At 42.7% G+C, this 24,236-nt stretch overlaps 1 protein-coding gene across 1 annotated transcript in view; it reads left to right on the top strand.

The window, feature by feature from the left end:
* Positions 1–2,035: 2,035 nt before the first annotated feature.
* The window catches only part of LOC138149547 (zinc finger protein 184-like), a 48,723-nt gene continuing 26,522 nt past the window's right edge, over positions 2,036–24,236 (top strand). Inside the window, exons 1-3 of the mRNA XM_069072689.1 lie at positions 2,036–2,671; positions 21,818–22,074; positions 23,702–23,790. Of these exons, the coding sequence (XP_068928790.1) occupies positions 22,041–22,074; positions 23,702–23,790 (123 nt within the window). The 5' untranslated portion in view covers positions 2,036–2,671; positions 21,818–22,040. The remainder of the gene's footprint in view (positions 2,672–21,817; positions 22,075–23,701; positions 23,791–24,236) is intronic.

The following is a 24,236-nucleotide window of genomic DNA, read 5'->3' as shown; positions in this document are numbered from 1 at the left end:
GAAAATCACCATGATCTCCTATGCAAGGGCCCCATCAGAGAAGTTTTCTGCATCCATGTTATTTTTTCCTACCCTATCATAATGTGCTCTGAATTTATAATTGGTCAGGGTAGCTATCTATCTCCACCTAGAGGTGTTGTCCTTGGGTCAGATTAAAGTTAAGGGGGTTGTTGTTTATCCATAACTGAAACTATTAAAAACAATCATTACTTTTAAGTGACAGCTCACTCTAAAACTCCAGTATGAGGATGGAATCATGAGTCTCCCAGTTCACGAATCCCCCACCTGGAATGTGCAATGACATCTGGTGGTCCTTGCGCAAGACTACCCTGAAACTTTCTAGCCTGGCATCAATGTATCACACAAAAGGCCTACTTTGATTAGCAAAAGCCAACAGTGAAGCATGGAAAAAGGCAGCTGATTATGGCATTTCACTTTCCTTCTTCAGGAAGGAAGAGTGCTAAACTTCAAAATGTGATGAGTGTTGCTAAGGATGACAGAAAGGGTTTTGGTTCTGTTTTATCTGTTCTGGAGAAAACTAAAAAGGACAGAACTGCTACACAGGGTAGATTGGATCTTAAAAGACCATGTGAAAAAGAAAGAACCACTTAACTCTTAGTTTGCTTTTTTCTTCCAAGCAGAATAATCCCTGGACTGGAAAGAACAAAAAAGACTAAGAGAGTTGAAACCTAAGATAAGTAGGGAGATGTAAGAGACCACCTAGCTACCCTTTAATGTGAGATACCAGGCCCAGAGGAACTCCATACCAGGGTACTGAAAGAACTGGTGGATGTGATTCTGGAGTCATTGGCTCTGGCCACCAGGACCAGGTGAGCGCTCTTTGAAAATCACAGAAAATACAAAAGCAGGACTAGGGGGTCAACTATGCTGAATTTCAGAAAAAGGGAAAAGAATCTATAGGGTAGTATTTTGACTTCTTTGCCTAGAAGAGTTCTAGAACTGATTCTTTTTTCATTTAAAAAATGTCTTAGTGGTGGTTTTTATCCTTATATCACAATCATTTCTGGAAAGAAAACCTGCCCTCTTCACATCGTACCCTACTTTGTAACAAACAAAAGCAAATTAAGGAAAAAAACAAAACAAAAACAAATCCAACTAAGACAGTAACCACTTGTGACAAGACACACAACATTCTTCCCTAAATAATTATATTTCATTATCACTTCGTTAGGACCAGCATTTGTTTTCCTATTAATCAAAGATCTGTCTGCTTTTAGAAAATCTTTTCATTTATAATGTTGTGGTCATTGTGTATATTTTTCTTTCGGTTCTGCTTAATTCACCCTCCATCAAGAACAAATTGTTATAAATGGGATAGTGAACGCACGTCCTGAAAACGGGGCTGCCATTCAAACGGATTCACAGCGCTTTACTTTTATCAGTATATAAACGTTTAATTGTTGACCACACCTGGGGGTAGTGCCCTTTATAAGCTCTATGTCACTGAGTCCCGCTCCCTGGGTCTCAATTTTCTCATCTGTAAAAAAAAGGATTTACATTAGCTATGGCCAGTCTCTTCCAGGTCTGAAGCCAGGATCCGTTCTGCCTCGAGGGCTCAGGTATCACACCAGCCCCAGATTCCGCGTCCCGGATAACGCCCCCACGCGGTTACCATGGTGACGGACCTCCTTCTCACCCTTCGCCGGTCCGCTCGCTCTCTTCGGGATGATCCAATAAGAGAGAAATCTCTGGTTTATCACCACCCGAAGCTGGCTATGTTCGTACCATAAGCCAGGCTTAGCTCTGTTTATGGAGAGCCCACGGTGTGGGGAGTCAGAGCCCCCCAAACCGACTCAGACCTGGGAAGAGAAAAACCGCGCCAACCATTCTCTCCAGTCGGCCTCCTAACGGAGCGCCGCAGAGGCCTCTGGGACCTGGAGTCGCAGAACGGAAGCCACAACTGCTACAGATCACGTGCGGGCCTACCTGCAGACTACAACCCCCAGAGGTCTTCGCGATGCAGTTCCGCCTCTGACTGTTCTGTACGCACCACTCCCCCCTCCTCCCCACCCCCAAGTCTGTGGACTGACAGAAAAGAGCTGGGCCTGTCCTCCCCGCGCGTTTAATGTCTCTGTGTAGGTGGACTGGGGGTTTGGGGAGATCGGCCTTTCCACTTTGGGGATCCCCTAAGGCCGAGGTGCATGTTTCTGCGTACGTGTGTGATAGAGATTCACAGCTAGAAGCGACCTTAGAGAGCGTCTTAGTCCAGCCCTTACAGATAGGGAAACTGAGGCCTGGAGAGGTTAAATGACTTGCCCAGATTCACCCAACTAATAAGCAGAGCTTGGACCCGAAACCTCCAGGACCTCTGTCCTCAAATCCAGTCTGGGTCTCCGTGTGAATCTGAGTCACTTCTAGAAGCCCCTTGTGTGCCCCTTGCCGGTGGGGATGCCTGGTGCTCATCACGTGACTCTCTGTCTTTCTGTCCTCGCCTGGGGCTCACTGGCCGGGTCCTGTGACCAGTTCCCTGCTAAGTCTGCCCACACTAGCACGGGGTTAGAGTTCACAGGAGCTTGGCCTGAGCGGGCTGAATCAAAGTCAATGTCCCCAGCTGGAGGGACCTTGTTCCTGAGTTCCCAAGTCTCAGCAACACAGGAATAAGCCAGCCAGGAGGGATAACCGTGGAGGAGGAGAGTGCATGTGAAGAGAGGTGAGAATGACAAAAGAATGGTGGGGTGGGGGGAGTAGCATCTCCCAGGATGGAAGAGAGATGTGCACTTCAGGGGAGGGGTCTTACGAAGAATCTCCAATGCAAGGGGCTGGCCCCTGGGAGGGGGAAATATTAGGGGTCCCACAATGGGGAACTGGCAGTTTAATAGTGAAAAATAGTATCTGCATGGAGATGACAGTTGGAGTTAGAGGAATGAATGAGGCTACTAGGTGATGGAGGTGATAGATTGCAGGACCAGGAGTCAGGAAAATCTGAGTCCAAATCATGCCTCAGACACTTAAGTGCTGTGTTAACCTCTCCCATTTGTAAAATGGGAATAATCGTAGCACCTGTTTGTCAGGGTTATTTTGAGGATCAAATGAGATAATATATGTAAAATATTTTGCAAACCTTAAAGTACTGTGTAAATGTTAGTTGGCTGTTGTTGAAAGAGCAGAGAGAAGGACCTTAGACAGAACAGCCACCTGGAGAGGGAAAGGGAAACTAGTGAATGAGTAGCTTGAGAGCCAGTGACTGGAGTTTCTGATGCCCAGGGAAAGGAAGGGAAGTGTGAGTATCCATAAGCAGAGGGAATGATCAGACTCTGCAGAAGGCCATGAAGGATGAGGACTGAGGGGGAAAAAAATCACTAGATTTAGGAATAAGGCAACTGCTAATGACCTTTGAGAGAATAGTTTGAGTAGAATGGTGGGGATATAAACAGAGTTGTAATGATACATGTTTAAAAACTGGTTCTCCAAAAAATGTACTTAGGACACACTCTTAAGTTGGGTATGCATTATTTACATTTTCTTTGTCTCTTTCTTAAGTCTAGACAACCAGCAAAACAAATACATCAAGCCCTGACTTGTAGCCTTTGGTTATTTCCAAGGTGTAAAGGCTCCAATCGGCTTGCAGGTCCAAGCTGGGTCCGGTATATCCCTGATATAAGGCAGATTACAGACGGGTGATGAAAACAGACACTGGGCGTAGACTACTTTTAAATTTTTTATGTTAAATTTTATATTTTAAATAAAGATTCATCTTTCCTCCCACCTACCCCCTTTTTTCCCTGATAAATCAAGAAAAAAAATCTTTTTATGAATATAGGCCAAAAAAATCCCCCATTGACTGTCTTAAAAAAAAATGTCATAGACTATTTTTAAAGAAATTGACTGTGAAATGGAGAAGAGGGATGTGATTGAATTCAATGAACATTTAAACATCTTAAGTACAAGCCACTGTAGTAGGTTCTGAAGATGTAAAGAGAAAAATAAAATAGCCTCAGTCCTCAAGGAGATGAACTTTTTCTGGGGATCATAGTATGTCACATGTGGAAGCTGTTTATTCCCAGCTAGTCCTTTGTGGTCATTCATCCAGCCTTTGCCTGAAAACCACCAATGACAGGAGGCCATTTCACTTTTGGAGAGCTCTCATTGGCAGGAATTTCCCCCCTTTATAACTAGTCTCAGATTGTTCACTTGCAACTTCTACCCATTGTATCCAGGTCTGCTTTCTGGGGCCAAGACAAATGTCTAATCTTTCTTCTACATAACAACCCTTTATATGCTAGAAAACTCATGAACTTATGAACTGAGGATGGTTGCTTGAGGAAATAGAGTGGAGGAGGGAAGGCTTTTTAAGGACTGACTCTGCATGACCATGTTTACAGGCAGTGGGAAAGGAGTCATTGGAAAGATTGATGATGGTTATGGTATGCTCCTGAAGGGGGCAAAAAGGCAAGATTAGCCTTATTAAGAAGTAGGGATAGCTCTTCCTCTAAGAGGAGAAAAAAGGAGGAGAAAATGAGCAACACTGGATATTGACTTTTCAGATGTGGAAAAGAGATGATAGTAATAACTTATATCTGTATAGTACTTTACTATCATCCATTTGAACTGCTCAACAACCATGTAATGTAAGTGCTATTATTATCCTCATTTTATTGAACTGAGGCTCAGAGAAGCTAAGTGATTTGCTTATGGTCACAGAGCTAGTAAGTGACAAGAGGCAGAATTTGAACACAGATGTTCTTGACTTTTAAGACCAGTAATCTATTCACTGCCCTACTTTGCCTGTCCTCTAAACCATGTTGCTTACACCAGGTGGCCCAAATCCTCTTAGTGAAGCAGGAGGCTAAGTAATTTACTGTAGGTTTTGGGAAATGGAGAGAGAAAAGGGTTTGAAACTACTTGTGGGGAATAAGGGAATCAAAGGATTGTTCCATGGGCAGCATTGTAGGTCCAGTAATATAATTTATAGTGAGTGAAATTAATTTGATTTTATGACTTTCTTTAGGCATGTTCAGCTGTCTCTGATCAGGAATGGAAAACTCAGGTAGAAATTGCCCAAGGTAATGATTAGCAGGTCAAAAATGATAGAAAGAAGGGAGGGCAAAGCATTCCAGGATGGTGACTAGTGAATCATCAGAGTAGCAAACTATAGAATCAAGACCAGGAAGGTGGTGGTGATGTCATACAGTGGAAAGAGTATGTGCTCTGGAGGCGAGGACCTGGGTTCAAATCCCAGCTTTGATGTTATTACCTTTGTGACCTCTGAACAGATCCCTTCATTCCATGGACCTTGGTTGCCCTGTCTGTAAAATGGAGATGTTGGACTGTCCAGTCCAAGGACCTTTGAGATTTCTTCTAGCTCTAGATCGATGATGGAATGATTAACTCAGATGCAATTGAAACCAGAATTCAGGAGATACCATGGGAGAGTATAAAATATTTATTGATTATATAAAGAAGAATCAAGGGAGGGACTATAACTTGTGATGGTGGGGGTAAAGAGTAGATTTAGTGTAAGGGTAGAGGTAGAGTGAAATGAGGAGAGGTTAGAGTAAATATGATTTTTGTATTCAGGATCTTGGAGATGATTCTTAAGGGATCAAAGGTGTGATCATTGTATTTTGAAGAGAAGGACATAGAGGTCATCTGGTCCAACACCTTTTATATATGTAGAAAATAAGGTCCAGATTGCTTAACCCACTTGCTCAAGATTGCACAGATGGCAAGAGGCAGAGCTGGCATTTGAACCCAGCAATTTTGTGACCTTAGACATATTTCTCTGCCACAGAACACTTCTAGTTTCTCAGATAAAAACCAAGAGTATTCTTATCAAGTTTGCTGCTGCCGCAAATAAGAGCCAGGAGCAATAGCTAACATATATGACCCGGTCCCAAAGTTCTAACAAGAATGCAGAGTGTTCATGTTTGGGAATTTGCAGTGGTTTTACTGCCAGTGTTCTGCCAGTGTTGGTAGTGGCTGTTGGACTTCTCGGCAGGCGAAGCCTATGAAGGATTGGGAAGCTGATTAATCAGAAGAATGGGTATCATTAAGCTGCAAGTGGGATCTCAGTCATGGAAAAGGCTGGAAACCCTGTGGGACCTTTGACACAGCCTATCATAGTAGAGATCAAGGAAGGGGCACTTTACTCTGATCCTTATGTACCCCAGATCTTAATTTTTTATCATTCTACCTCTCCTTACTTTCTCACTACCTACTTCTTACATTCTGCCTGTGCCTTTCTATCCCCAATTCCTCTACTTCTCAGTATTTTCTCAGGCCAGCAGCCCTACTCTGCTTTAAATATAGCCCTCTCCAATCTGTCCTCCACATAGCAGCCAAAGTGAGTTTTCTAAAGCATACATATGACCATGTCACCCTCTCCCCACCTCCATTCAGTGAACTCCATTGGCTCCCTGGTACCCTGAGGATCAAATGTGAATTCTTCTTTTTGGCATTAGAAACTCTTCATGACCTGGCCCCTTCCTATCTTTCCAGTCTTCTTACCAATTACTCCTCTCCATGCACTCAGTTATTGAATCATCCTAGCCACCTTGTTGTTCCTCTGATTGGTACTGTGTCCCGTCTTCATGACTTTGCAATGGCTGTGCCCCATGAAATGTTCTTCTTCACCTTGGTTTCTTTGCTTCCTTTACTTTCTTCAAGACTCAACTCAAATGTCGCCATCTCTAGAAGGCCTTTCCCAGACCTCCTGGATGCTACTGCCTTCCCCCCTTAAAGGTTATCTGCTTTTATGTATTTTGTATATACCTATTTGTAGACATACTTTCTCCCCATTAGAATGTAAGCTCCCTGAGGGCAGAGACTGTTTTTACTTTTTCTTTGTATCCTCAGCACTTAGCACAGTGCCTGGTACATAGTGAGTGCTGAATAAATGCTTGTGGACTAATTGATAAAATATTGTAATGCTGTGTGGTTTCAGTTATATTCAAGAATCCAATGAAATATAGACCACAATGGAAATAAATTACACTAAAGACAAGGGACCAAATGCACAAGTAACTAAGGGTTGGTGATGAGGCACAGAGACAATTGGAGCCATCATTTACCCCACCGTCTTTGAGGATTCTCTTAGAAGAAGAAAAGAGAAGTCCATGGGACCTCCCCATTCCACTTATCCTCATCCAGAGATCCTGTATTTAAGGGCTAACCTGTGATGCAAAGGCCAAGCCGCATAATTTACTACCAACATTACTCCATTCACAATATTCCTGTTTCCATGGCCAGTCATGTCATTATGAATATAAATAGGGGACCACTAAGGTCTGCAAGAGCCAGGGAAGACAATGTATGGCCTTTGACAGTAGGTGAGATCTGGGCAATGACAGGTACAGAGTCTTTCAGAATGAAGAGGAGCCTATAGGGAACTAGTCCCATTTCCCATCTCCAGGTCTGACTTGGGTCACATGACATGGACTACCAAAGTTTACTAGTTTGCCTCAAACCATGCCAGAATAAACCTCAAAATGACCAAGACCTGTGAGAGGCATGTGGAAGACATGCCACATATTCCTTTGGAGAAAGCTTTATGCAGCAACAGGAGTGGCTTATGGGGTATTTGATCATGAATAACAGATTACACCATATTTGAACCTTGGGCAGATAAAAGAGAATGCCAGAGATTTTCAGCAACATACATGACCAAGTCTTTCATGATACTCTTGTGGATAAGATGGAGATATATGTGTATTAGATAATATTACAACTAAGTATATTTGTAACCAGTTAGATGACTAACCCTAAAGAAATAACGATTAGAAGTTTTATGTCAGTTAAGAAAGAAGTGTCAGGTTGAGGGCCCTAGATTTGTCTTTGGGCCTATGCTGGTTAATATTTTTATCAATGACATGGATAAAGGTGTATTTACTAAATTTTCAGGTGTCACAAAGATGAAAAGGATAGCTAACATTTTGGATGACAGAACATCCAAAAAGATCTTGAATGGACTAAGAACATTTGACCAAATCCAATAAGGTAAATTTTATAGGGGTAAAGTCCTACATTAGGTTAAAAAAAATCAAGTTCACAAATACAAGATGAAGGAAATATGTCCAAATAAAGGTAGGAAAGCCTTGGGGATTCTAGAGGAACCCATGTTTACTGGGTGAACAGGGCAACATGGTGGTCAAAAACAAATTGATGCAATCATAGCTACATTAATAGACACTTGTTCTGAAGAATGAGGAACAAATAGTCCCTCAGATTCCATATGGAATATTATGTTCAGTTTTGAGCACCCATATTTTATATATATATATATTTTTGCGTTTTTGGAGGGCAATTGGGGTTAACTTGCCCAAGGTCACATGGCTAGCTTTTTTGTGTGTGTTAAGTGTCTGAGGCCAGATCTGAACCCAGGTCCTCCTGACTCCAGGGCAGGTGCTCTATTCACTGCACCACCTAGCTGCCCCAAAGAGCACCCATATTTTAGACAAGACATTGAAAAACTGTGAATCTAATGAAGGATGACTAGAATGGTGGGGGAGTTGGAGACCATGACCTATAAGAATCCTCTATAGGAACTATAGCTTTGATCCTGATGAAAAAAAAAAGTTAGGTTTTCTGTATGGAAAAACCTCTTGGCAACTGAAGCTACCCTAAATGTGGAACACGCTTGTCATGAGGTAGTGGAAAGAAAACACTGTAGAGGTCCTTGAGCAAAGACTGGATGGCTACTTGTTGGGTATATTGTAGAAGGGATTCTTTTTCAAGTATGAGTTTGACAAGATGGCCCCTGAGGTCTGTCCTATCCCTAAAATTCTGGCATCACAGAGGGGATTGTTATTGAGGTGTAAATTGGATTAAGATTTTATGATTCAGGTTAGACAGTAGGCATGAAGGATTCAAAGAAGAAACTTTCACATTTATAGCAAGGGAGATGATGGTGACTTAACCAATCTTCAGATTCTGTGTGCTGGTGTTTGCAGTATGAGTGGGAGAGGAAGCATCATGATAAAATCTGGTGCAAAGAAGAAGTGATGACATCTCTAGACTCCACTATTGTATATTCATGAAATGAACAAATAAATAAGAGCCTGGAGAAGGGGCAGGTGAATTTTTCAGGGAACCAAGGAGCCCAGGAGGACTCTTGGGATTAAGCAGGAAGGTGAAAATGGGTTCTTTTCCTGACAATGTTTGGCAAGTCAAAATATAGGTTCTATAGGGATCTTCACAAAAGGGGTAAAGAAATCTGCATTCTGGGGACTTGTTCCCAAGTCTGCTACCATCACTGAATGGTGATACATGGAGAACAAAGGCACTAGCGCTATCTGGAGTCAGTCCAAGGCCTGGAGCTTTGTCCAGCACTGTGTGTTGTTGGGCTTAACCTGGACTAGGACCCATCAAGTACACTGGGTAGCTGAACCAGTTGAGCAGATTTTCACGGGATTTTTAATACTGCTCTACACCCTTGTCTTGATCCTTGTCTCCTATTTCACTCATTTACTGCTTTGGCTCTTGACTGTGACTTCATTTCAGCCTATCCTGAATGGAGCTGCTGCTATATCCCTCTGACCTGCAGTGACATTGCACAGACATCCCCTTTTGCTTGTGGGCCTTTCAGGTTGCCTTAGCTAACACAAGCCATCTTGCTCCTCTCCCGGAATCTGGTCCTGGTCCCCGGCCACAGTCTGTGGAGATACCTGAATCTGCATACCTCTGCTACCATGGTGGAGAATGCCAGATTTCTGTGGTTATTGGCCCTGGGCTAAGCAGGCCACATCGGAGAGGAAACATACCACACCTTTGCAAACCTGAACTGTGTATCACCTGACAAAGGGAAGAGTTGCCAGCACAGTGCTGACCGCGGAGCTGAAAGGGCCTCTTCCTTGAGAGGCAGTGTGCATAGGACATAGAAGAGTGAGAACACTGGATTCGGAGTCAGGAGAACTGGGGAGAATCCTGTCTCCTGTACTTACTTAACTGTGTTACCAAATTACTCAACCTCTCAGAGCTTCGGTTTCCTCACTTATAAAACTGAGATAACAGTGTTTGTACTAATCCATGAGGTTATAGTGAGGAGAACACTTCGCAAAACTTAAAACGTTACACAATATCATTATTATTGTTCAGACACTCATTGGATTATTGAGCTAGGGCCGGAAGGGACCTCAGATGCCATCTGGCCCAACACTGTCATTTACAGATGAGGAAACAGACGCAGGGAAGTTAACCTGCCCGAGGGCAAACCAAATAGGAAGTGGAAGAAGGGAAGGGAATAAAAATTTATTTCATGCCCACTACATGCCAGGCATTATGCTAAATGCTTCGAGGCAAGATTTGAAGTAAATTTTTATTTACTAATTAACTAGTGCCCAATTAGTTTGAAATTGTAGCATGGTGTGTAGGGGGTTAATTATCATCCCTGTTGCTTTCTAGATCCTGAACTTAAGTCTTGCATCACTAATTCCGTATTAGATACCTCTTACCTAGGCTGTTGCCTCCTAATTGGTCTCCCTGCCTTGAGTCACTCCCAACTCCAATCCATCCTTAGAGCAGCTGCTGAACTAATTTTCCTTGACCATGTCACATCCATCCCCACCCTCTCAGTAAACCCATTGTCTCCCTGTGCTCCTAGAATCAAACTTAATTTGGCTTTTAAAATCCCCCACTACTCAGTCCCAACCTGTCTGTACTCTTAAAAACTTCCTCCTTCTGTTCTCCTATGGTACTCCGTGTTCTCTCTGTGCCTTTGCACTGGTCTTCCGGTTTCTAGAATGCTCTTCCTCCTCCTCTCTGCCTCAAAGAATACCACTCTTACTTCAGGATACAGCCAAAACACCACGAAGACTTTCCTGATCCCTAGAGGCTGCCGTCCTCCCTAACCACACGGTATTTACTTGTGTCTATTTTGTAGTTATTCTCTATGCACATGTTGTCTCCCTTATTAGAATGCAAGCTCCAGGAGAGGAGGGATTTTTGATTTTTTGCATTTGTATCCCCAGCACTGTGCCTGGCACATAGTAGGCACTTAATATAAAGGCCTATTGACTGATTATAGTAATCAGATTATAAATCTATCTTTTTCTTTTTTTTCCTCTTGACAAATCTCTTTGATTCTTATTCAGGTACAAGTCAGACCAAGTGACCTTTGGCATCCTTTTTAACTCCAAGGTGCTATGATTAAATTGGGCTCAGCTTCAGGAAAAAGTAAAATGATAACAATTAAAAGTAGATGATAAAAATCTCAGGCACAGGAAGAAGACATGGCTTTCTGGGGTATCACTCCCCAGACCTTTGGAATTGGTGGAGGTAGAAGGGAAGGGAGTTGGGAGTTGTTTCTTGGCCTTATTTTGACTCACTTTCTTTTGCAGTATCATCAGTATTCCTCAAGGGGGTGCTGTTCCCACTTTGAGTCACTGAATCAAAATAGATTTTCTAGTTTTCACAGGAGACTCCAGTCTTTTCTGGCCCCTTTTTTACTCTGCGTCCTCATTAGAATAGGTGAACTAGATCACTTATCCCAGTCCTCACATTCTGAGAGTGTGTGTGTGTGTGTGTGTGTGTGTGTGTGTGTGTGTGTGTGTGTGATTTGTGTCTGTGTCTGTGTACTTGGCTGCGAGCCAAGCAGCAACTCAGGGTAACTAGAGGGAGAGAAGGGCATAGCACTAGGGAAGAAGGAGAATTTCCAGCCCAGTAAACACGAAGTTCTCCACAAAGTCCTACTCTGATGCCTCTTAGTGGGGTGGTGTTGATCCTTCGTTCTCAAGGACTGTGCACAAAGCACAAAGTTCAGCAGTTTCTATCCAAAAGGAAAGGCTTTTTCCTTGGTATGGTCTTGGCACCATGTGGTGGCTGCTGTCCGAGGACCAACATGGTTACGTCCACCGAGGTTTGTCACCACTAGATGAATTCTTTGGCAATGGAAACCCCTTTTGCAAGTCACAGTGCTGAGCCCTTCACACAGAAAGTTAGGGCAAATTTGAGGAGGCAGAGAATTTCCAGCTTGGGGTTCAAGAAGGCCTCAATGGTGCTAAAATATATATAAGACTCATAGCCATATAATTGGGGAGTGGGGGGGTGTATCTAGATCTGTGATAGACTTAATTAAAGAAGCTTCTCCTGAGGAAACTCTCTGTATCAAGACAGATCAGCAACTATTCCAAAGTTTATAATCTTAGCTGTCTGAAGCATTAAGAGGTTTAGATTAAGACTTGCCTAGGGTCATAAAGTCAGTATATGGAAAGGGGAAGAGAACAAGCATTTATTAAGCGCCTATTATGTACGAGACACAGTACTAAGCATTTTATTAATTATCTCATTTGATCTTCACAACAACCCTCTGAGGTAGGTGCTATTATATATTTTATAGTTGAGGACCCTTCGGCAGAGAGAGGCTGAGTGACTTGCCTAGGGTCACCCAGCTAGGAAGTATCTGAGTCCATATTTGACTTCAGTTCTTGATGTTAGATTCAGAATTCTATTGACTGTGCTATCTGGCCAGGAGGACAGAAAATTCTCCTCTTCCCCCCCCCCCCCCCCCCCCCCCCCCCAACTCCTCTACCAAAGCAAACAGGGACTGTTCTTTCCATAACCTTCAGGCTGTAGGCTATCTTTTTGTGACTTATTGACCCCCTCCAAGGGTTCCCTAAATGTTCCTTTAAATCTGACTCTACCTGCATAAAAATGGAGGAGGGACAATATCAGTCAGTCAGTCAGTCAAGAAGCATTTTTTAAGAGTCTTCTATGTGCCAGGCACTGTACTAAGCTCTGAGGATACAAAGAAAGGCAGAGGATACTTCCTGCTCACAAGGAGCTCCCAGTGTAATGAGTAAGACAACATGAAAACAGCTGTGTGCAACTCATATGAGGGTGTATGGGGTTATAAGGAAGGACTAGCACCTCTGCTGGGAGGGCTTGCCAAGCCCTTTTCAGGGCTGCTCATCCACCGTCAGTGTCCACCTGGCATTCAGTGCTTCCCGTGGCTCCAAGAAGCTCTAGTGTGCACAGTGGCCATGTCCCAGTAAAACTGTCTTGGCAGATGGGTTAAACCAGGTTGAGGTAACTGACAGGCCTCAAAAACCAACCCATGAGTTAGGATGTCCATACCAAGCATGTTCAGATTTCCCCCGCGGAATGGGTGGGTGAGAACAATGGGTTCCAACAGCCGTGAAGGCCGAGGCCAAAGCACCTAGGTGCTGTGGAGTGCTTTGAGCTTGGTCAGACATCGAAGATACCCCGGTTATTCACTGCATCCTGGGCCATCGCCAGTCGTTCTGACTTTGATCCTGCCACTGGACTTCAGTGACTCTGGAACAGAGAGTGAGGTTGAACTGTGCAATTCTATCCCCACTTAAATCCAATTCACAAGCAAATCAAGACATCACCCATGATGTCACTGGTCCTCTCTGAAAACAAAGGACCAACAACAACAATGTGTGTGTATGATAAATTAGTATAATCAACAGAAAGGAGGCACTGGCATTGAGGGGAATGAGGAAGGGTTTCAAGAAGAAGGTGGGATTTTAGCTGAAACTTGAAGGAAACCAGGGATTCCAGAAGGTAGAGATGAGGAAGAAAAAAAATTCCAAATATGGGGGACTGCCAACGAAAATGCCCAGAGTCAGGAGACAGGAAAAGCAAGGAGGCCAATATCACTGGATCACAGAGCATGTGGAGAGGAGTAAGGTAAAAAGACCAGAAAGATGAGGGGTGGGGTACCTCAGAATACTAAACAGAGCATTTTATATTGGATCCTGGAGGTGATAGGTAGCTATGGAGTTGATTCAATGGGGGGAGGGGGGTGCTGGTAATATGTGTGCCATGGTTGTCAGACATATGCTTTAGGAAGGTCTTTTTGACAGCTGAGTAGAAGGTGGTTTGGAATGGGGAGAACCTTATGTCAGGAAGACTAACCAATAGGTTATTTCAATAGTCAAAGCATGAAGTGATGAGGGCCCCTACTGGGGCAAGAGAAGTGGGGTATATATAAAGAGATATCACGAAGGAAAAATTACCAATATTGGACATAAGTAGTGAAAGGGAGTGAAGAAGTGAGGATGACACCTAGGCCTGTGTAACAATAAAGAGAGTGATGTCCTCAGTAGTAATATATAGGTTAGAAAGAGGTATGGATTTTGGGGGAAAGATAATGAGTTTAATTTTGACATGCTGAGTTTAAGATATACAGTTTGAGGCAGTTTGAGATATGAGATTAGAGGTCAGCAGAGAGGTTAGGGCTGGAAAGGTAGATTTGAGAATCATCAGCACAGAGGTGATAATTAAATCTGTTGGAGCTGATGAGATCACTAAGTGAAATAGTATTGAGAGAGAGGAAAAGAGGGCTCAAGTCAGAGCCTTATGACTCAACCAGTTAGTTAAGTGGGAGGAAAACCTAGAGAGAAGAGAGTATCAAGGAGAAGAAGGTGATTGACAGTGTCAAAAGTTGCAGAAAGGTTAAAAAGAATGAAGCTTGAGGAAAAAATAAGGCCAAAGGAGTTTGCATTTAAGAGATCACAGGTAATTTTGGAGAGAATAATTTTCATTGAACAATGAGATTGGAAGCCAGATTATTGTTTTCAGAATCGAGTGAGGGGAAAAGAAGTAGAGACATTGAGTACAGGCAGCCTTCTTAAGGAACTTAACCACAGAAGGGTTGGGATATGGGATGATATAGCTATCATTGGGGATGGAAGGATCAATAGAAGGTTTTTGGAGGATAGGGGGAGATAACAGGCATATTTGTAGGCAAGCAACTAGTAGAAGGAGAGATTGAAGATGAGTGAGAGAAAAGGGATGATAAAAGGGACAATCTGCTAGAGAAGAGGAGATGGAATGGGGTCATTTGTGCATATAGAAGGGTCTGCCTTGGCAAGGAGGAGAGCTACATCTGTCTGTGAGACAGGTGAAGGAGAAGATAGTGGCAGAAGGCATCTGGGTGGTATGAGATGAGGAGGGGAGGAGAGAGCTCTCAGCAATGGCCTCAGTATTTTCAGTGAAATATAAGCAAGGTTCTCAGCTGAGAGGTTGGGGGAGAGGAAGCTATGGGAGGTTTGAGGAGAAATGAAAAGGTTTGGAAAAGCTTCTGTGAATGGTGGAATAGTGAATTAATTCTTGAACCCCCACAGGAACCATCCTGGTACAGCCTGATGTTCTGTGGATTCATCTTAAGAATAAAGGGTTCCCCCTAAATCACCCTTTCCTGTTGCTGCTAAGCAAAAGCATCTTGTCTTGGGTTTTCCAGGAAAATAACAAGGGTTTTAAAAAAAATTATTCTTGGGATCATAGGCAGTTACCCAAGTGAGTTAGCAGTGAGAATAACAAGGAACTGAGGCTGTATTTGAAAGGTGCAGAAATATGAAGGACGAAGGAAATAATGCAATGAACAATAGAAATTTTTCTGTAGTTGTCTTCTTGCTAGTGTGAAGTAACAACTGTTTGTATAAAATGTGGTTTGGTCTCCCTCCTAGAAAAGAAAGGGAGAGGGCTAGAGGAATGTCTGTATCACTACTTTAAGGCTGGAATGAAATGCACCTTGAAACCATGGAATAAATATTTCAACCAGAAAACAAATCTGAGGAGGCCATGGAGAATTCATATCTTCATCTCCAAGATAGAAGAGAAAGGGAAGAAGGAAGGAAGGAAGGAAGAAAGAAAGAAAGAAAGAAAGAAAGAAAGAAAGAAAGAAAGAAAGAAAGAAAGAAAGAAAGAAAGAAAGAAAGAAAGAGAGAAAGAAAGGAAGAAAGAGAGAGAGAGAAGGAAGGAAGGAAGGAAGGAAGGAAGGAAGAAAAAGGAGAATGACAGGAGCTTTTGGGAAGACTTTGAGTGTTCTCCCCACGGACCTGGCCCCTCTCAGGAAGAAGCAGTTTCTCCTGCTTGACAAGGTGCTCCTAGGAGAAGGGATCATAGGATTCAGAGCTGGATGGAGAACTCCTAGTATAGCTGCAGATGGGGTAGTGAGGCACTTAGGCAAAAACAGCATGTCCTGTGACTGGGAGATGGTGGAGAAGGCTCTCAAGAAGTAGGGTGATAAGTTGAGAGATGGAAGGCAACTTAGATACCCTCTTGTCACATCCTTTTATTTCAGAGAGGTGGAAACTGAGGACATAAGAAATGACATGATTTGCCCAAGATAATATAGATAAGTGACAGAGGCAGTATTTGAACTCAGGTCCTCTCACTCCAAAAGAGGCAGCTAGATGACTCAATGTATAGAGCTCTGAGCCTGGAGTCAGTGAGACCTGAGTTCAGACACTTATTAGCTGTGTGACCCTGAGCAAGTCACTTAACCTCTGTTTGCCTTAATCCACTGGAGAAGGAAGTGGCCAAGTACTCCAGTATTTTCGCCAGGAGAACCCTATGGACAGTATGACCTACAGTGTCACCAAGAATCAGACACGGCTAAACAATGAAACAGCAGCAGCAACCTCTTACTCCAAAGTAAGGAAGTTCCCCACTGAACCACATTGCTTCTGATTCCAGATCTAGCACTTTTCCCGCTGCTCTGTGCTCAACTCTATTGATTACTGCTCGCTTCTGGACAGAGGATGCCTGACAGAAGGAACTTATAAAACATACTAGGGACTGTGAAATCCGAGGCAAGAAATCAAAGCCTTTCAGTGGAAGTGGCATTTTCATTACTACTTCCCGTGGAAGGTAGGGACTTCTGAAAGAAAGGAGAGTATGGGAGGTAAACAAAAAGGTAAGTATTAAAGCTTAAAAATGTATTATTCACAAATGGGACTTAGATATCTGGTCCTGAGCTTTTCATCAGAAAAGTAGGCTCTTGGGCAGTGATGATGTGCTCCCAGTGAAACCAGTAAAACATAGATTTGGGGTCAGACCAAGAAGATTTTAAATTAAACAAAAAGTGAGGAAGAGGAAAAAAACTGAACATGTATCTTCACTAAGAGATTAACAGGTACAAAATAGGAAGAATAATTATTGGTGGACAGTATCAATAATTCATAAGAGATAATGTTGAAGAAAAGAGGTGCTACTAAACCTCTGCCTCAGATGTTTATATGCACATGTGCAGAGTCTAGATTATAAAATAATTTTAAGATCTCAACGGAAAGGAGCAGTCATTTCTTAATGTTAAAGCACCTGTGCTAAGTGCTTGTGATAGTAATGGAATATAAAGATTACCCTGTATTGGCTTGGTTTTCAAATTGATTGTGTTAAAACCCAGAGCTTGTTAATCCCACCTGTGGGGTGGACTTGTTGACTTGAAAAGAGAGACACGAACTGGGAGGAGCTGGTGACATAGATTTGGAGAGACAAGAGAGAGGCAGAAGAACTTTTTGGAAGTAGCACCCTCGTGGAGGCAGAGAGAGACTGAGAGGATTGCTGGGGGCCACTTTGAATTGCCTTGGACTTTTGAGACCTGCCCCCGGAGCTGCCAAGGACTGAGGAGACATGGCTGTTTTGCTGGTACTTTGTCTGTTTTGATGTTGTTTTGCCAGATTTGTCCACTGGTGAAAGATAGTCCTTTTGTTGAAGAAGTCCTGGAACCTGGCTGTTGGCTAAGAGCTCCTGAGACTGTCCTGCAGACAAAGAGTGAATACTGTCCACTGGTGAAGGACAGTGCTGTTGTTGCAGGGGTCTGGGAACCTTTCTGTTGGTTCAGAGCTACTGAGACTGTCCTGCAGACAGAGAGTGAATACTGTCCACTGGTGAAGGACAGTGCTGTTGTTGCAGGGGTCTGGGAACCTTTATGTTGGTTCAGAAGCCCTGAAGAAGGATTTTCTTGTTTTATGTTTACAGAAATCCTGGGAGAGGGTTTTGCTAATGTTTTCAGGGGTTCTAGGACTGTTCTGCAGACAGAGGATGAATTAATGAAGAGACTGGCAATGTATCTTGTGGCCTTGCTAAGCCTTGTCTCTCCAGGAACTAAGATTGCTGAGAACTTGCCTCCATTTGGGTATTAAGTGCTGTGCTTAAACTTGATGTAACTCTGAGGTAGATTCAATTGTGATCCAGGGGTGGGGAACTTTTGACCTTTTTGTGTTCTATGGTTGAACAAATGAATGTACTTTACTTATGTTTGGAAACTAATCTCCATTTGAGAAGAGGGGCTTTGTGGTGGACTAAATGAGGGTACAGCCTAGGGGTGGAGTAGTATTTAGAACAGGGACTTTGTAATTGAATGAATGGAAGGTCCCGGGGTGGGGTAGTACTTGGAGATTATTTAATCACACTTAGTAAATGCTGTATTTTGAATGATGTCATGTTTTGACCTTCTCTGGTCTTAATTTGTCATTGAATAAAATGGAGAGCACCTATGCTGGTATTTTGAACCTTGGGAAGTTGCCTTTCCTTGGCATTACATTACAGTGCTTTACAGATATTATTTCATTTGGTGCTCACAACATATCTCAAAGGGAGAAGATATTATATCCCTATTTTACATATAGAGAAACTGAGGCCAGGAGAGGTTAAGTTACTTGCTCAGGGTCACAAAACTAGTAGGTATCTGAGGTTGGATTTGAACATAGGTCATCCTGCTTCTAGGCCCAGCACTCTATCCATGGAGACATCGTATTCTCTAGCTAGGTAAATTCAGTCTCCTCTGTAGCATTAAAATTTAGTGGGTTGTAGACAAGAAAATGGTTCTACTTTACTCTAAAGGGAAAGGTTAATAAAAGGGATGGTATAGTAGCAGTATATATTAAAAAGATATACTCCTCCGAGAAAATATATGAACCAAAGAGGGTAAGGTATGGTGGACAGCATTTAGGTTAGATTCAATGGAGGGAGAAACAGAAGCAATATCATGATGGTGTAGAATACTACAGATCATCCGAACCAAAGGAAGAAATGGTTGGTGAGTTCATTATGGAATAATCCAAAGGATGGCAGATGTGACAAGGGGAACTGACAGTCTGAACATGATTCTGACCGAAAATGAGGAGCTAAAGGCTAGAGTTGAAATTTTGGGAACATTGGAGTAAAGTGACCATGCTATCTTATAATATTTAATAAATAAGGAAGGGAAAAAGTTGGTCATAACAGACCAACCTTATTTATTTATTGTTTCAACAAAAATATTATACTAGGGAAGTACCTGAATTTCAGCAAGGCATTTGACAATGTTCCTAATAATTTTCTTTTTTTTTTTTTTTGCCTTTTTTGGAGGGCAATTGGGGTTAAGTAACTTGACCAAGGTTACACAGCTAGTTTGTTTTTGTGTGGGTGTTAAGTGTCTGCGGAACCTAATTCGGGTCCTCCTGACTCCAGGCTGGTGCTTTACTCACTTGGACACCTAGCTGCCCCACCTAATAATTTTCTTGTGAAAAGATTGTAAAGATCTGGGCTGGATGGCAGTGTGACTAAGTGAAACTGAGAATGGATGAATGGCCCTTAAGGATAGTGATTAATGTAATTATGTCAGCTTGGGAGAAAGTTAAGCCTATAATGTCTCAGGGATGTGGCAATGACCATATTCTGTTCCAAATTTTTTTTGTCAGTGATTTGGATAAAGACATAGATGGCCAGTCAACAACTGATTGGACAACAGTCAGGATAAAAAAGATTGCAGCAGGCTAGAATGATGAATCTAATCTAACAAGATAAATTACAGTAGGGATAAAGGTGGAATCAGAGGCTCAGAGTTGGAGGGGAACTAGAAGGCAGCATGGTATAATAGAGTGCCAGTTTTGGAGCTTGGGTTTAAATCCTGGCTCTGACACTAGCTTTGTGACCTAGAACAAGTCACTTAACTTCTCTGAGACATCTCACATAATTTCCTCGTCTGAAAGAAAAATGGGAACCATAACTGTAGTACCTAGACCTCAGGGTTGTTTTGAAACTCAAATGAGATCATGTATAAAACACTTTGCAAACTTTAAAGCACTATATTGGAGTCAGGAAGACCTGAATTCAAATCTGGCCTCAGACACTTACCATCTCTGTGGCCCTGAGGCAAGTCACTTCACCCTGTTTGCCTCCCTTTCCTCATCTGTAAAATGAGCTGGAGAAGGAAATGGCAAACTAGTCCAGTATCTTTTCCAAGAAAATCCCAAATGGCCTCATGAAGAGTTGGACATAACCGAAAGGACATGCTGTTATTTATTACCCCTCTACAACATTCTCTACCGTTAGGTTGAAAAATAAATCAACCTCGTAAGTACAACATAGCAATAGTATGGGTAGTATGGTAAACAACTATTGGTGAGAAAAAACATCCTAGGGATTTAATAGACAATGAGCTCAACATGTCAGGCAAGAAATGCTCCGTGATCTTCAGGTGCATTAATAAAAGTTCAGTGTCCAGGACGAAGGAGGTGACAGTTTTATTGTACTCTGGAACGATCAGACCTCATGTGGAGTATTGCCTGCTTTTCTGGACACATTTTAGGAAGAACATGAGAAATTGAAGAACATCCATCGGCTAGGATGACAAAGGAATCCGAAACCATGGCATCCAAGGATCCAATTGAAGGAATTAGGGAAATTTCGAGCTAGACCAGGGAAAGCTTAGAGAAGTCCCGGCCGAGAGGGGTGCCGGTGACGTCACGCGTGCACTTGACAGCAGGTAGAGGGCGGGGCACGCGGGGCGATGTTACTTTCACTGGCGCGGGTGCCAACTGTCCCGAGATGCAGCCAGGGGCGTTGGGGAAGCCGATACGGAAGGATGCCAGGAATCGTAGTTGAGCGGCTTCCAACACCCCAGCGCAAGGCTTTTTCTTCTGCTCTGGTTGGTGAATGCGGAGGGACAGGCGCTGGAGCCCACTCACGGGTCTGCCGCACCGAGGCTGGGCTCCTCTTCTTCCCCCCTTAAGGTGGGCCCGGCTCACTGGTGCCACTGGGCACCTCCCGCTACCTCGGGGTCCTGGCGCCCCGTGTTGGGGATTCTGGGGACGTGGAGAAAAATCAGGCAGGACCAACCCTGCGGGTTGTGAATGCGGGCGGGAGCACTCGACCGGGAGGCAGATGACCCAGGTTTTCTGCTTTTCTGCCCCTTATCAGCTAAGCAACGGGCTTTTCTCTGGTGCTCAGTTAACTTACCTGTAAAATGAAGGAAATGGTCTAAGGATGATAGCCAAATACTTTTTCAGCTCTAAATCTTGTGAACGTCGTGTACATACAAGTGTCTAAAATTAGTAAGAGCTTACATTTATATAATAGTTTCTGATTACAAAAGGCTTTTAAGTACACTATCGATTTTCATTTGCACACCTTGACACAAATTAGCGTTAAGTATTGTGCCTACTTACAAATATGAAAAGTAAGGTTGAGAGAAGTCACATCCAATGTCACACAGCAATAATAATTCCCACTTCTTGAGTGCATTAAGGTTTGCAAAGAAAAAAGCTTCTTTCACAACATCCCTAGAGGTTTAGGTAGTACAAATCTTACCCTTATTTCATAGATAACTAATGGAGAGACCAGTTGTTTGCTCATGATCACACAGGTCACACACATCAGAGCTGGAATTTGAATCTAGGTCTCCTCTGAATTCAAGCTCTTTCTACTGTATTCTACTACTTGCTGGTGGAACTAGGATTCCATTTTATTTCTCATTACCATTGTGCTACTTTGGAGCAAATAATGGGAACTTTGAACATAGTGCCTCCTGCTTCAAAGTGAATATGTTTCTGTCAGAGCCCTACGTGTGCATGCCAGTGTGTATTTGTATCTGATATTATTGGGGGGGGGGGGGTTTAAAACTTCAATAACTGTAGCACCTCATGTTGTTTGCTCACAGTGTGAACATTGTACATGTTGGTCTTTGACCTTCTTCTGTAGGTTGCAGACCTGTGATTGAGGGTGCTGGGACCCTCTTACTGACCCCAGTGGGACCTACAGGGGAAACTCTATTTCAGACTCATAGAAGCCTGAACAACAGAGGGATGAATAAGTGTGATTGACTCGGAGTTCCCCAATCTTTCTATAGGAGTAAACAGCTGACAGTGAAGGTGGAGGAGGATATTCCAAGAGAGCAGAAATCTATCCTTGGAGAAAAAGTCTGATTTGAGGCCTCTCAAGCTAATATTTCAGGACAGAGATCAGAGATTGACATCAAGAAGCAGATCCTGGAGTTGTTCCTGAGTACTACCTGGGAAGATCAGGACTTGGTTAAGTCACCACATCTAGGGAACAGTGAGCAAGAGTTGACTATGAAGGATCTAATCAAAGTGTTTGAAGAGAAAGGTGAGAGCTATTAAAGGATTGCTGGTGACAAAATGTTTCCCCAAGGTGGGAGAAAGGCAAACTGACCTTTTTGGAAGGTGATGAATCTTGGGTAATATGTAGGGAAGTCTCCCTTGTGTCACCATTTGATCTGCTCACAGGGTGAGACTATTTAGGCCCCTGTGTCCCATCCAAACCTGTCCTTGGCTTTTAGCTCTATGGTGGATAACGAGTGGAACCGTGGAGGGTAGATTATACTCCACTGACTCCTCCTTTGGGGGAAGGAGTTTGTAAGTGGGGTAGAGCAACAAGACCCCCTGTAAGAAATGTTCATCTCTCTAGATGTTCCTGCCATTTTGACTTTAATTCACATTTACCACATTCACATATGTTATTACATTAACTGGATAGACAAGCCAATCAACATTTTTATAATAAGAAGTACAGTAAGCAGGGGCGGCTAGGTGGCACAGTGAATAGAGCACCAGCCCTGGAGTCACGAGGACCTGAGTTCTAAACCGGCCTCAGACACTTAACACAAAAACTAGCTGTGTGACCTTGGGCAAGTCACTTAACCCCAATTGCCCTCCAAAAAAGAGAGAGAAGTACAGTAAGTGACATAAGAAACAGTTATGGATTAAATCAAGGTTTATTATAGGTATGAACGGGAATAGGCATCAACAAGCATCATCATCATTAGTGAGTAAGTGCAGTCACTGCTAGTTCCAGAACAACCACTTGGAAGTGGCATAGAGCAATGTGACTGTGAATGTGTGTGACCCATGTGACTCTGGGACCCAAGCTTTGGTTTACTGGACCCCCCCCAATAAAAAACAAAACAGGAATATACTTTGGTAGACTTACAGTGAGGACCACTACCAAGTGCTGTTGAACTCAAAGCCCCTACCCACTCCTTACAACTAGGTCTATATTCCAAAGCAATCAAAAAAAGAGGAAAAGCACCCATATGCTCAAAAATATTTTAGCAGCTCTATTTGTGTTGACAAAGATCCGGAAACAAAGCAGGTGCCATCAATTGGAAAATAGCTGAACCAATTATATTATACGAATGTAATGAAATACTATTGGGCTATAAGAAATAATGAAAAGGATGGTTTCAGAAATGTCTTGGGAAAACCATTATGCCTAACACATGCATAGTGAAGTGAGTAAAACCAAGAGAACAGTTTATACAGAAACCACAACATTATAGAGACAATATAAAGGCTTAAGAACTCCTTGATTCTAGGATACTGAAAATGAAGCATGCTCCCCAACTCCTGCCACATAGTTGATGGACCCAAGACCCAGAATGATCATACAATTTTTGGATGTGGCCAATGCAGGAATTTGTTTTACTTGACTATCCACTTTGTTTTAATACTTTGGGGTTTGTTTGTTTTGGGGAGGAGGTAGGTAGGAGGAGAGCTGAGGAGGAAGGTGAGTGAGAGAGTAAATTCGTGCTGAAAAAAAGTAAAATAAAGACATGGAAAACAATTGCACAGGATAAGAAAAAACTTCAGTCTACATGAGTGAAGGATATGCCCACCTATATGAGGTAGCCATTGAAGTATGAAGTATAGTCAACAGTTAGAAAGATTGTGACAAGTGACTGTTTTCATTGTGACTTTTTTCTTTTTCTCCACAGGTTTGCCTTTGCAGGACTCTACCCTTCCACAAGTGGGGAGCACAGAGAAGGAGGATATGGTTTCTGGGCTCCTGCTATCCAAGCCTCAGGTAAATTGGGATTTTCAGTCTGTTTCTTGAAGTACCATCTTATTTCAGAGAGTTCTTAAAATAGAAATATCTTTATATCTAGAATGGTCATGATAAGCCTCAGTTCAATTAAAAAAAATTTGTTAAGTATATACTACATAAAAGCACTGTGTCAGTTACTGGGGAAGATACAGAAATGTAACTTCAAGTCTAGCTGGATGGTTTATAACATATAAATTAGAATGTGGGTGAAATACATTCAGAACAAAAAGAGACATGCAAACAAACTGTTAACATGATGTCCAAAGAAGGAGAGATTATTTGGGATTTGATCTGGGTCTAAAGATAAGTAAGATTGCAACAGGCAGATCAGGGGAAGAAAACATTCCAGGAATTAGGAATGATAAGAGCAAAGACAGGGCTATAGGGGAACATGGACTGTTCAGAGAAAAGTCAGTGTTCCAGTT

Source organism: Petaurus breviceps, unplaced genomic scaffold (assembly GCF_028583685.1).
Source record: "Petaurus breviceps papuanus isolate PSGF00001 unplaced genomic scaffold, PetGlider_PUasm1.0 90847, whole genome shotgun sequence".
Lineage (NCBI taxonomy): Eukaryota > Metazoa > Chordata > Mammalia > Diprotodontia > Petauridae > Petaurus > Petaurus breviceps.
This window is presented reverse-complemented; position numbering and strand designations above follow the sequence as displayed.